The 14,484-nt window shown below is 46.8% G+C and overlaps 2 protein-coding genes across 2 annotated transcripts in view; both read left to right on the top strand.

Moving 5' to 3' along the window:
* Positions 1 to 14,484, top strand: part of LOC116843126 (tyrosine-protein phosphatase Lar) — a 754,320-nt gene that overhangs the window by 246,936 nt on the left and 492,900 nt on the right. The window lies entirely within an intron of this gene.
* LOC116843128 (opsin, blue-sensitive) lies at positions 1,147 to 7,070 on the top strand. Its single transcript, XM_032813233.1, has 8 exons — positions 1,147 to 1,524; positions 2,942 to 3,133; positions 3,638 to 3,853; positions 4,193 to 4,323; positions 4,550 to 4,722; positions 4,819 to 4,976; positions 6,009 to 6,104; positions 6,303 to 7,070. The coding sequence occupies exons 1-8, from the start codon at positions 1,466 to 1,468 to the stop codon at positions 6,409 to 6,411; spliced, it is 1,134 nt and encodes a 377-aa protein (XP_032669124.1). The 5' UTR covers positions 1,147 to 1,465; the 3' UTR covers positions 6,412 to 7,070.

Raw genomic sequence — 14,484 nt, forward strand, 5'->3', positions numbered from 1 at the left:
TTATACCGGGTGCACTCCTCGAGATGAATTCACCTCGTATTTTGCCGACACGGCGCGACCGCGAGGGTGAAAAACCTCTGTGGCTAACTGCGAGGGGACTCGCGACATAGCGGAAATACTGCTCAATCGTCCGAATTCTCGCGTCGCGTTACGATTCGCCGCGGCTGTGGTAACTGATGGTGTCGCGATAAGGCAGTGATAAAACGCCGATGAGCATCTACATTGGAGATTTAATTAACTCGGGACTAGCGGCCCCGCGCGCGCGCTTCTATAAATTACGTTTTATATCATTGGAAATTGATTTTTTCAACGCGATCCGCCTCCTCTTTGAGAACGGGCGTGTCTCCTCTTCATGTGTCTCCGTGTCTCTTTTTCTTTCTCTGTGTCTCTTCTTGTTGCAACAATCAGCTTGTCACGTTCGACACGTTCCATTCCGTCTGGAAACGGCTGTTTGTAACCTGCGTGAAGAGAATAGATTCTCTGTTAGTACCGCAGAGTAGGTTAAACAATTTTAAAACAGACTTGGGGTCTCTCATTGAAATATATATCGTATCTGGAAATATATCTGGGGATATTTCTCCGTGGTGTCGTTAAACGACACGCGTCGTAATTAAAACGAGACCACCGCCACGGCATAAATCCGCCCCTTACATAGATACACTGATGTAACATCGATTACGAGCACTATTCTCGCAAGCTTGATAGTCGGGGAGGAGAATGAATACGCAGTGAGCCGACTTGATTTCGCGGAAAGTCTGCGCGCCGAATGGGAATGAATATCTTTGTTCAATTACAGCGGCACCTCGCCGCGTCAATCCAACCGGGCTTTTGTCGTTAAATTCATCAAGTTCGTCCATTGCCGCGGCGTGCCATCGCCGCTGATACCACGCAAAAGGTGGCGCGGGTCGAATGTACAATCGTGATCACCTTGAGTGGAGATTACGACGCAACATCAGCAGAGGAAAAGAGAGGACGCGGCGTCACGAAGGGAGATGAGGATCGGTCGGTCGCGGCACTTGCGTGACGGACGAGCCGCGGAGCAAAAGGTTTCTCGCATTTGTAAATCGCAAATCGAATTAAGCTCTCAGCCGACACGCTATTCTCGATCCGAAATGCCGTAGGGGGTATAAAAGGGCGCGACAACGGCGTGGCCGGACAAGTGAGTTGCGGAACGTGCGTCCACCCCTTCGCGCCGCGTCTCACTTCAATCTAGGAACCCTCTCGGGCGGCTATTGCGTACGAGCGGAACTCGTCGTCCTCGTTGTCGTCGTCGTCGTCTTATCGTGTCCCATAGACAGTCGGCCACGAGGGAAGAGGGAAAAATCGGCCGCGACGTATCCGTTGTTCATTCGTCCACCGGAGACCGGAACTCTGAGTTTCGCACTTCAGCTCCGGCTGTAGGCGTCATCCAGCGGCGTTATCGAACGCGCACGTCAGCTCGCGACTCAATTCAACTCGTCCAAGGATGTTGATGCACAACGGTAGCGTCGTGCTCGGGCCGTTGGCTTTCGCCAGCAGAGTCGGGTAGGTAGTCGGGTGGGTATAGTACCTCGGGTAATGCCGTGCATCGTGTTTCCCGCAGCGCTCTCTCATAATCATCCGACATTGTCTCGGCGTCTGAAGCACCACCGGCTGCGGGGGTGGGTATACAAGCGCGCGCGAGAGGCGCGGAAACCCTCCCTCCCTTCCTGGCACGAGCTGCGCGCTCGTGGGCGCGCTTTATCCCGGGGGATAAGGTCGCAATGCGCGCGTGAGGTTGCTCGCGGGGCTTCCCCGCGGTCGGGGAACAGACAGACAGGCTATCAAATCGCGCGTGTACTACGCGGTATCACGCCGTTACTTCGATCTCTCAGCAGACCGCCAGTGGAGGCGCGAACGGGACTTCGGGGGAGGGGAGAAGAGCAATAATCGCTCGACACCCCAATTAGTACATGAGCGGATTTAAAGCCGGCGCATCGATATCCGTCGATGCTCGCGGCTTCCATCGTCATCCCGCGCGATGAATGCGTGCGCAGGGCTCTTTTCCTCGAACAATTGCCGCTGGCGGTGCAACAAGCAAGATAACAATACTAGACGGTAATAACGTGCAATGTCGGTGGCGCGCGGATGGGATTCCGCGATGTTATTATTCGCTCGGTGTAGAAGTCGGGGCTTGTGTGCCAGCAGTGCGACGTATATATTGTTCAGGTCCGTCCGTGGCCGACATGTTCGGGAGCGCTTTCGTGACGTTTTTGCGTTTCTTCGGGTGGCGTATCGACGGCGATCTTATCGCGAGGACGTGCAAATTCGCCCGCGGAGTGCAAATGGATCCGCGTTGCTCGCGACGCGTTGTCGGATCGATACGGGAGAATTTACGGGTCGTCTTGCTCGGGAGAATCGCAATTCTTATCGTTGACGGGAAAGCTATTTGTCCTACAGCCTGGTTTACATTCGCGATGTCGTGACGGGGTAATAATGTTGGTCACGAAGGAAGCGACAGAAATTACTCTCATAGACCTTATGGAAATTCTTGACCGCGTTTAATCTCTTCGGTAGAAAACCGCTTTGTCCGTGCGATTAAACCGAAAGAAACTGCGAATAAGTCTCGCTCGTCAGTGACTCGTCAAGTAATCGGGCAGTCGCCTGTTTGTGTCCTGAAATATCTCGTGACGTGTAACTTTCGTGAAAACTTGATTACTAATGACGTGTCTTCGCGGTCGAATTCAGGTGGAATCTTTTCTAGGTGAGGAGTACGTTTCAGTATTCGGCATATTAGTCGTGTTGACAATCAAGCCATCAACTGAAAATTTGCCGTGAGTTAGATCCAGCAGATTTCGGCGAATAATAAGATTTTCAGTTGAAGCGTTAATCGCACCTCCGAAATTTTATTATTATACGGAGACTGTCAGATTGGGTATTATTATTTGATGAAATACCGACTAGGTTAATTTTTTAATAACAGAGACGTTCAACCGTTGCAAGAACGATTCCTGGGATGGAATTTTCCCGCGGAGCATGCGGACCTTGTGCATCCTCATTGGCGCGCCTTCCTCGCGCCCGGAAGACTGTGGCACATCGCCCTCGCGCTTATTTATTTCTTGCTCTTGATGCTCTCCCTCGTCGGGAATGGCATCGTCATCTGGATTTTCAGCACGTAAGCCCGTCGTAGTTTAGGAGAATTTAGTGCGCGATATAGCGCGAGGATGAATATCGCAGATTAACAAGTTCTCAAGTACTGCCAATTAAAAGAAAAAAAAAGGGAAGAATTGCTTTGACTATAAATAGAAAGTTGATTTGGTTGAGGGGCGAACGTTCTCGTTGTGTCTTTGAATTTTGTTAAAGCTTATCAAACACGTCTGAGCGTACAATTTTATTCCCACGCGAGATAAAACGTTTCCAAAACTGTCATTTCTCTCTCAGAGATTTTGAGTCCGAAACATTATTTTTAATCGTAGCAGTCAATTTCGTAAATATTCCTTATGTCCTCGCTGTCGCCATCTGTGTACTCACAGTGGAATCGTGTCGCCACAGTTTGCTCCAATCAATACAGTGAGAAGCGTTATGTAGTTATTTCATGTAGTTATTTACCTGAGAGTGAGAAGTAACTCTCTTAACATACTCTTAATTCGTTATTCCGTGATTTCGCGCCTATTTGTAGGTCCAAATCACTGAGGACACCGTCGAACGTGTTCGTCCTGAACTTGGCCGTGTTCGATCTACTGATGGCAACGGAGATGCCTATGCTGATCATAAACAGTTTCCTGGAGCGTACGATTGGTTGGGAGACCGGATGCGACGTGTACGCTCTGCTCGGCGCGATTTCCGGAATGGGGCAGGCGATCACTAACGCGGCGATCGCCTTCGATCGATACAGGTCGGCACGATTAAGCTTTATTAACGATTGCGACGTTGTTACTCGCGACGTCGCGAGTCGCGATATAGTTCGCGCAGAACCAACGTCGATAAGGGAAATTGGGTGAAACATTAGGGTGGGAAAATTAGCGTCGAAAATTTGAAATCCAATTCACGTCTTACGAATAGCGGTTTACTCTTAGACAGTTGGCAATTGACAGTTGTAATCCGCCTCGATTGTGTGTCAGTTTGAATATTAGCAGGGGTGAGAGTGAGTAGGCGAAGTGACAAGGGAAAAGAGCGCGATTGTACCCTTCGTACACTCGCACGGTCAGACTGCATATCGTGCTTGGTATTGCAGGACGATCAGCTGTCCTATTGACGGTAGACTCAACGGGAAACAGGCTGCGGTGATAGCTCTGTTCACGTGGTTTTGGGCACTGCCTTTCTCGATATTGCCTATGACGGGATTGTGGGGTCGATATGTGGCAGGTAAGCAGGTACCTTCCGAACCTTCCACCGCATCACGGCAAGTTCTCAATCCCTCATTCCCAAGAATTTACATTATCGTTTCTCGCTCTATCCGCAATTACTCATGTATAAGATTAGAACTCTTCAGAAATAATTTTGTCGTTCTCCTTGTCTCTCCCCCCGCGCGAACCAAAAGAAGCAAAGCATTCTTTCGGGAAAAGTGACCAATCGATCGTATTATTCGCAGAGGGTTTCCTCACCACGTGCAGCTTCGATTACCTTACAGACGACGAGGACACGCGGACGTTTGTGATAACAATATTCTTCTGGGCGTATGTTCTCCCCATGTTGCTGATTATTTACTTTTACTCGCAATTGCTGAAATCGATTCGCAGTCACGAGAAAATGCTGCGCGACCAAGTAAGCTGAAATTCGATGGTTACGTAATTAGTTGGTCGGTCTTGCGCGTCGAGATGGGGGGTTGATTTTCACGACACACGCGTGTCATATGTGTAGGCCAAGAAGATGAATGTTAAGTCGCTCGTGTCGAACCAAGACAAAGAGAGAAGCGTCGAGATGAGGATCGCAAAAGTCGCATTCACCATCTTCTTTCTCTTTGTCTTCGCGTGGACGCCATACGCAGTTGTCGCCTTGACGGGAGCCTACGGAAATCGGTAACTCACTCGAGACACCCGGAAGTATCCCGAGTCGAAAGGACGATGGACAGAATTGGCCGATTTTTCCTCTAAATAGTCTAACGTAAGTTATACGTGTAATTTTACGCTTTTAGATCGCTGAATACGATAATAGTATTTTTATCCCTTTAAACCTACAAAAGAAAGTGGTTCAAATTTACCCTAAAAGAAACAAGTCACTTTTGATAGCAATTCGGTTAGTGAACATGCTGTTGTAATTGTATAATTGGAACACAATTGTCACTAACAATTTTGTTCCAATTATTCTGTTACATATATCATAGTTTGGTTTTATAACTTTTTTTACTGGAAATTAAGAAAACACTTTATATAAAAGTTAAAAGTGTGTTGGTGTGTCAGTTTTCTTATTCCATGGTTAATGGTGAACTTCCACATCATCATGGACGTTCCATCTAAAGACACATTAGGTTTTTAACATGGACTTTTACTTGGATTTGAAAGTGTATCCTAAGTTTTCAGTGGAGTACAAAGTTGTAAAAATAAACTATATGATAATACAAGTAATTAAGTAATTAGAACACGCACAAAATCAGTACTGACCGAATTACTATTAAGAATGATTTATATTTCGACCTTTTTATGTAAAAATGTTACCATCGTATTCAGCAATCTAACAAACGTAAAATTACACGTATTACTTACCTTAAACTTTTTAAGTAAAAATTAGTCCATTTTCGACTTAGCCTTTATAACATCCATACATTTTAAAGGATGAGTTTAATACACATGGAGTTTCTGAAGTTGCACTTAACGTCTTTAAACAGCAGAAAATGTACAAAATGACACTTGTAAATTTTCAAGAGGACTTCTTAATGAATTCAATATATTAAATAAATTCAAAAGTAATTGATTTAGACTTTAGAATATAAAAGTAGATGTTACACACACATGTGATAGCGAGAGTAGGATCAAAATTTCGACTCGGGGTCTCTCGGGACAAATCCAAAATGTTGTGCACTTTTACGTCGATATATTTTGGGCATGTTTCAGCGAAGCGCTCACTCCCCTGTCGACAATGTTGCCGGCCATTTTCGCCAAGACGGTCTCGTGTATCGATCCGTGGATATACGCGATCAACCATCCTAGGTGACAGAAGCGTAGTTTTCGTTGCATCCTGATGTCTGTGAGGTCATTTCGCGTAGTTGCAAATTTCGCTAATAGAAATAGACTTTAAGATAGGTGCTCGTAGCTTCTAGAGTAGACGAATGATTAGAGCTGATTTTGCCGCTTAAAAGATTTCCTTTTCACCGCGGTTGATCTTAATCGGGTAACCCAACGGTCCAGGTATCGACAAGAGTTGGAGAAGCGCTGTAAGTGGCTAGGAATTCGGGAGCCAGTGGCCGAGGACAGCGTGTCGGCGCAGACCGAGAAGGTTACCGTGGAAGAATCGTAATCCCACCGATGATGAACGTGTCATCGCGGTGTCGATTGTCGAGAGGATGCCGATCGATCGCGTCGCATTGTCACCACGAGTGCGATCTCGACTCGGTCGCCTAGATATACGTCTTCTCCCCCTCTTCCCTCTTCTGTTTCTTAAAATGCATTCTACTTGTGTATGCAACCCAGATCGAGAACTCTATCCGAAGAAGATCGTTAATGAAAGAATATTGCGCGCTGTTTAGCTCACATACGTCGAGCTGTTACGTAAATATAATCAGAGCATACATGAAAGTGGTTTTTGGATTTTCATCGCTTCCCGCGCCGCGCACACCCTCAGTAATAAATTCAGATAATGCGATCCAAATTTTCCCCTCGACCATTCCGATACATCGTGCTTTCTGTAGGCTGAAAGAGATGGCGACGTACGGCAACCTGCGTTGTGCTGCCATCCCGGTCCCGGGCCAACTTTTATGAATCAGATTAAAAATTTTTAAGTACGAAGTAATTATCTGGTTGCGTCATATTTGTCAAAACAACGATGCAAAATATCTATACGATCAAATGCAATAATCATGACCTATGCAAAGTGGATTATATCTCATCGTGCACTTTTTGTCATTTTCCTCAAATAGTTTGCTTTCCTTTTGCATATAAAAGATATTGCATAATTAATTCGCGATATTTCAACTTTAGAACTTAATTAAGGTTGGAAATTCTAGCGGGAAAACGTCAAACGATATAGCCAGTGACGATATAGTTTCGGAATTATAAATGAATAATATTACCTGTGGTGACATTGCGTGGCGCGATTACTACTTCTGTGAGAAATCGATACGATTTACGACCGCACGTTTGTTACATTACACGACACATGGCATACGATACACGCTGCAGCTGTTAAAATTCATCACGCGACTTCCACGATTTCCTTCTTCACGTCTCTTAATCAGTACGTCCCGATACTTCTCCGAAATGATTTCACTCAAACGTGTCTTCGTGAGAAAAGTCCTCGATTCGATATTGATAGAGCTCGCGGACAGGACAGTTAACCACGGTGTGATTCCTGCGACGACGTTTCGAAAACCGAGTCAAGGGTCACGCGAATCAGTTGTTTGAGGTAGTGTAGATTTTCTATCCGTCTGCGGCGAGAGGCGACTTATATCTACTGGGCGAATAGAGTGGATAGAGATCTCTTTCTGTCCACGGAGAGTGGAGAAACATTGTCTTATCTCGGAACGAGGTCACGCGCCACCCGAAGCGCGGCTGAAGCTCCGGACAGGAAAGAAAGTCGGCGAGGAGAGCCGAGGACGGGGGGAGCGGGGAGAACGAAAAAAGACGAGCAGGGCGAAGACAGCTCCGAAGAATACCACGGCACGTTCGCGTTTATGTGTTATCTTTTAGTCTGGGGAAAAATATTGTCCTACAAATCAACTGCGGCTGAGAAATTGCTCGCCCGTGAGGAGACCGCGAGTTCTGGTAGTCATTGATCGTCCGCACAACTTTCGGCCCCGCAGACCCCCTCCGCAGAAATCGAATTAGTTTCTTAATGATAAACTCGCTGGCCGACCCGGTAAGACCATCGTGGCTTCGCGCCTGACCCTCGCTCCCGCACCCCACGGTAATTCGAGCACTCTTCTCCCCTTCTCTCCCTAACATCCCGAAAGTTTTCTTTTTCACTGCGCCCGCCGAGTGTAAAAATTCGCGAGTAACGCGCGCTCTCCTCTTTTATACGCTAATATCACTGACGAGATGTATCGTTTTTTTGTCTTTTTTTTTACGGCAGAGCCTTTGGACGCGCTTGTTATGGAAAATTGAGAGGATTTCCTTACTCTCTCGTTATCTCGAGCCCCTTAACTCGTCCCGCAGATTTCCGTCCGCCGTTGCGAGAATGATATTCCGCATGAATCCGCGGCGAATCTCGGCGTCCTCGCACGGAGAGCGAAAAGAATGATTGATCTAATTGAAGTTCCCAACCATATTTTCTGCTTGTTCTAACGCGGAAATTGCAACAACGTGTATATAAGGTTATCATCATTAATATTGTAGTAGAATTTAACAAAAAATAGTTTTTTTTGCCGCAATTTATAATAATTTATAATTATCCCTCTGTGTGAATATATTCGCGAGTACCGAACATCTTTTCTTCTCTCAGTTGCAACACCGCGTGTTTGATGTCGTCTTGAGCACCTTTCACCGCATCCTATCATTTTTCTCGATGGTATCGATTAATTGTACACTCTTTGACACTATCAAAATTATGCGATATCGACGGAAGCTCGCAGTTCATTTGGAGCTATAACGTCGCCCCGGATCTTATGCTACCGGTGCAAGTTTCCAGCGGTATTACGGCGCCGATATTACTTAGCGACTGTAACGCCGAGAATAGCTGCAGAGCGGAAGTCGGTCGTTTAAACGTCCAACTCCGAGAGTAGCGAAATGCCGGCGGGCAAGCGCTCGCCCGATCTCTCCGGCTCAGCGCGGCGTATTTTTTTCGCGCGATTGTCTGGACGATCGCGGGAGGAATGAAAGTAATGAATAACGCGCCGCGACGCGCTAACTTATTGTCTAACTTTCCTGCTCGCAAGAAACATTGCTTCATGAATACGTATATATATGTACAGGCTGTTGAAAAAGAAAGTATTCCAAATTTACTGGGTACTCGTTATACTGAGTAAAAAGTGTCTCTTAAAAACCGACCCTTTCGGAGTTATATACATTTTTCGGTTTTAGTAACATTATTTATGTGCTTCCATTGATTATACGTGATCAAGGGAGGTTCAGTATGTGCAATCATCGAAACGCAACTTTGAAATCTGACTGATAGAGCAAGGAAGAGTCGTTGTGTCGCGCTCTTCCGCAAATAAGAACGTCGTGCCGGAGTAATATCCTTATTCGCCAAAGAGCGTGTATTCGTCGTACTCGTCTCCGGGGCTTTGCTTGAGTCCTGTCGAGGAAGATTAAGGTGGCGTTGCGTCCAGCCGCTTTCCGTGGCCGCCGCAGTTATGCCGCCGATTCGCGTGACGACGAAACAATCAGTGCGACTCCCCGGCGTATCGGACGACTGACGCGAATAGTACGAGAAAGAAAAAGTGCTAATTGGACGCAGGACGATTTCGGTTAAGCCCGGTCAATCGGCTCCCTGTCGATAATTGTTTCCATCGGCCACCATCCTAATCCATCAGCGAAGACAAGGTGATTACGTGCCCGGCGCGTTCGCCGGGAAAGTTTAGTCCGGGTCCGTGAAACGGCGCCGATGAATCGTGAACTCGGCGGGCCATTGGGCAGTAGGCGGGCTTCACAAGCAGCTCGGGCAGTTCGGTTAATATGCAGTTAGTACGTCATTTGTTTCTCGCCGCCGGGGAGGGCTTATCATAATCTCTGACGTCACGGCAGCCCCGGCGGATCTCCGGCTGTTATCGCGCTGGCCGATAACGCGCGCAGCAGTCGAGCGCGCACGGTGTCCAGTCGATTTCTCGAGGATCATGGGGGCTCGGGAACTTCGGCAGACAAAGGAGTTCCAGCACCCGGCTTTGCATTACGACCGGAGAATAAATCCGGCGTTGTTAGATATTACAGAATGCTGGAATTGCTGGAGATGCATCGGGATGAATTTATTCGCGCCTCGAGGCCGCCGGGGAGTGTACCGTGGGGGGAGGGAAGCTTTCGAGGGAATCGCGGTTAAGAAGGAAGCTCGCCCCCTCCGCGCTGAACAAACACCGCGACTTTCACTTGCTCGTCCGTCTTCGCCGGTCTGGCTTTTTTATGGAAACGTGCTCGCGTCGTTGCCGCGAACCGGCGCAGTCTATCGGGAAATATATATGCGGGCCATTGAATGACAGGATTTCCAATCAGTGGAAATCCTATCGTGTTCAAGACGGCCCTCAGCAACCGTCGAGCGTCGCTACCCCACGATATTCCGGGCATTCCTTTTTCGCGTCCCCGGTGCTTTCGACTTACGTACAATCAAAGTTTTCCGCGCCAAGTCTGAGGCAACGACGGCGACAACGGCGCGAAGGCAGTCGACGAATGAACGTGGAGAGGGATAAGAGAGCGAGGGAGAGCCGGGAAAAAGGTGGGCGGAGGGTGAGAAAGCGAGGAGATAGGGGCGAGGGAGAGAGCACGGGGCTATAGAGAGAGTTCGGCAGGACGAAGACTCAAGAGTCGAGGAAATCCTTGATTAGATGTTCGCGTCAAAGGAACTCTTCGCTCACCGAGAGTCGAAGAAAGGGGAAGAAAAGAGTAAGGTAGAGAAAGGCGGACACGCTGCGTTCGCTTAGAAGGCTCGGTCTGGAAGGCGAATTAAAAATAGTCTCTGACTATGAACGCCGCGAGATCGATTGCCATTCTATCTATCGCGTAAGTGAGAACAAGACAGACAGAGAAAGAGAGAGAGAGAAGGGGGGGAGAGAAGGGAGAGAGAGAGGGAGAACAAGGGGAGAATGGGAGGACGAGTCGAAAAGGGCTGCGCCTTTCGAAAGCGGAATGGAATCATCTAACTCCCGTTCAAGATACGTCCCGTTCCGTCCTATTTCCTGAGGTCGCGCCGAGCGACGGCCAGTTATGGATGTTGAAAATTCAATTACGCGGGATTTATGACTGCCGGCGCTGGGCATATTTATTATCACACTATCCCCTTCTGTAACTTCCGTTATCCTCCGCGCGCACCCGTCGTCGCTCCCGACCGATGACGTCCGTTTTCCCCCATGACGCTAATGATTAAATAGAAATTCATCCCCGACTCTGGATAATCGGCACTCGATTCTCGTTCTCAACCGGCGAGGAAGAAAGGGAGAATGAATGTGTGAGTGAACGAAAGAAACGTCGTAATCGCTTCGGTATCGATCTCGTGCGCGACGAGATATGATGTTTTTTTCACTCTCAGTTTTTTCACCAGCCATCCTGTAAGAGTGAATAGTTTATTTTATAAGTCCGCGCTTCGGACGGAACGACAGATAGCCGAGGCCGAAAATCCAGTTCACGCGTGTTCAAGGCAATCACGATTAACGAAATGATATTTACGTCGATACGTTATTATCACATAGCAAATGAATAGTAGTGTGGCGCATTTGACACTAACGGCGGACGAATGCGCGTTAACGGCACCGTCATTATTAAATATACAACGCGCGCCACCTAATGACGTGACAATATCCATATTATTATTAATTTATACATAATTAATAGGTGCCGTATTTCGATCGCGGTGCAAACCGCCCGCCGCGCCGCGGTTTCATATGGTCGGCGCTTTCAAGCAAAAACGATATATTCCTCCGTCGGATACAAACGGAATAAATTTGCTTAATCGCGCTGCTCATTAGCACCTGAACTTTCGACTGCAACGTTATCGTGCTGTAGTCGCCACGGAATTACGTTCTCTCTTTTAAACGCGGCTTATCGATTGCGCATCTTTAATTCGGAGTTATGCGCTTATTTCGAATCGGTAATGAGAAGATATTCGCACTTCCTCGCAAAGGATACATACTCCTTACCAATTTTAGCAAGTCTTGGGTATATTGTAGAGAGAGAGAGAGATGGAGAGAGAGAGAGAGAGAGAGAGGCTGAGAATATGAAAGACAGTATTTCATAGGTGTTTTTGCTCTTAGACGTCCTATGAATATATCAAAATGTCTGTGGAATAAAGGAGAACTTCACACCCAATTTAACTATATTTCTGTCTATAAAATGAAATATTTGTTTGTGTGTTATCAATACAATCCCGAATACAATCCCAAGTCCTTTAATTACTATAAAATTTTGCATAGTTGCTAAAAATATAGGTTATCTAGGATTCTGCAAAAAATCCAAATTATATGAAACCTGCACCTCTTTCCCCTGATTTCCTCCCCTTGACACACTTTGTGTGGCATAACATGGCGAAGAACGCCAGATAGTTTTAGGTAGCGTGTAACGAAATTACTTTCTAAGATCGAATTTCTCTGCGGTACGAGTCGCGTAAGCGTCGCGCCGTAAGTAGTGCGGACTCTCGCCGCGGTCAGACGGAACGCGAGACAGGTCTTGTCTGACCGCGCACGTTTGCAACCACTTACGGCGCGGCGTTAGCAACCGCTACCGCAGCAATGTGATCTTAAAAAACATTGGTCACACACGGTGGAGTTTGGCGTAGAGTTCTCTTGAATTTCCACATCCTCGAAAAAATTTTAAATTCTCTCTCGAAATTTTTAAATTCATAAAAATAACGCCGAGAGGTAATGGCGTGGAATTGGCTCGGAGAGGTCGCTCCTATACATTCGAGAAGCACCTATAAGGAGAAAAAATATGTATCTTCTGTTGCTCTCCGACCTCTCAACGATATATTCGCGGCTCATAAAAATCGACAAAGGACACGTTCAGACGTTGCCCCGGTCGCGCTGTGGTCGCGGCTCTTGAAAAGTGGAATCGGGCCGACCGATTTTATTCCTCGTGGATGTACTTTTCTCTCTGTCGAGCTGCGCGCGAAGATTGAGGTGCACCAGCGGCCCCGAGTTAATTAACTCTGAGTTAGCGATTCGTTGCCCCACCCAGATTATGATCCTACGTATAACGTAGATAGTGAAGGAAAATTTGGTTAATCGAATTTATCGCTGGCCGACGTTGATGCAATTAGCCCCAAGTCCTGAGAATTAAAAATGCCCGGTCCTATAGAAGCGCTTTAAATAAATCTGACTCCAATTAAAAATGCCAATTCCTCCGAAGCGCCGCGAGTTATATCCGAATGTAGGTCGCGGTGGTCACAAACGTATCTTCCTTTAACTTCCGTATCGGATCTGGAAATAGAGTAGTGGAGTTCTCGCGAGAGCGCACGTAAAATCCAAAGTCGTAACTCCCTGGATGACATCGTGCTCCGAACAATCGCGCACGTTTAATCGATTAGAAAATCATCACCGGATTGTACAAGACAGTAAATTCTACACGACTCTCTCCTCTCTCTCTCTCTCTTTCTCTAGAGAGAGAGAGAGAAAGGTAATTTCTCTGCTCTCTGGGACGTTGTCTTCTCAAACGCTAAAACCCATTACATACTTGTTAAAAAGAATTAACAAATTACATGCAATACAAGAACACAGAGAGAACGATTTGATTGAACCAAATAAACGCTTCTTTGGAATAGTCCGAACGAATTTTTCGAATGATCAAACAAAATTTTGTTTGAAGCAACAAAAGTATTTATTTGCGGCTTAGTTCCAAAGAAATACTTTTGTTGTGTCAATCAAATAATTCGTTTGGACTATTCCAAAGAAACATTTATTTGAATCAATAAATCGTTCTCTCTGTGTAGAGCAAGAGACAGAGAGGAGAGGTGAGTAAGAAAGAAAGTTATGCCTTCATCGAAACGGAAGGTAATCGTCAGTACAGCTCGTGCGTAGAGCAGCCCTTGTAACGGCTACGCATTAATACCTCGGCGCGAAGATGTAACGTAACGAACATGTCGCCGACGACAAACATTCGTCGTCGTGGACCGTGCCAACAGAACAGTAGCGACTCTATCGACTCGATTACACCGGCTGGCCGGGTCGGTACCACACCACGGTAACTACTGACTGCGGCAATCTGCATTGCGTTGGTTCACGCACACAGAGTGACACATCGACGACGCGCGCGGCCGACCTGCTCGCGCCGTGCGTCGCTATTACAAACGTAAGGGACGTACGATTCTGCTATCGACCATGTTTCATCTGTCACATCGGCCCGATACGCGCAAAGCTACGTGGCTCGGCCCAGCCGATACGAATTACTTCGATTTCCGGTAATGCGTGATTCGCAGTTAATTTCGACGCAGCCTCTCTCGCGGCCATTTTTTCGCCGTATCTAATTACGAAAGTAAACGCAATCACCGCTAACTTACTCTTTGTATGTATTAGGACCTTAACTTAGTTTCCGCCCGCAAATGTTAGATGGCAATGCAAACAGTTCTAGTAGTTATTACTAACGAAACAGGTAGTTTGTGATTAATTTCGACATTTCTCGATAACATTCAGTCAGCATACACAATTATTTTCCTAAACAACAATTTCTTTTGCTTTGTGAAAAATGGAACGCGATAAAGTGTTTTTTCGACATGTGCTTTTGCACTATTTTGATTTGAAAAAAA

Source organism: Odontomachus brunneus, unplaced genomic scaffold (assembly GCF_010583005.1).
Source record: "Odontomachus brunneus isolate Ranch 3 - 2012 unplaced genomic scaffold, Obru_v1 Obru_scaffold_030, whole genome shotgun sequence".
In the NCBI taxonomy this organism is placed as follows: Eukaryota; Metazoa; Arthropoda; class Insecta; order Hymenoptera; family Formicidae; genus Odontomachus; species Odontomachus brunneus.

Bases quoted from the DNA above. Each gene is read 5' to 3' on its own strand.
- LOC116843128 (XM_032813233.1), top strand. From the start codon at position 1,466: ATGTTGATGCACAACGGTAGCGTCGTGCTCGGGCCGTTGGCTTTCGCC. The intron at 4,723-4,818 runs GTAAGCTGAAAT...TCATATGTGTAG, and splicing joins AGAAAATGCTGCGCGACCAA to GCCAAGAAGATGAATGTTAA. The intron at 6,105-6,302 runs GTGACAGAAGCG...CCAACGGTCCAG, and splicing joins TACGCGATCAACCATCCTAG to GTATCGACAAGAGTTGGAGA.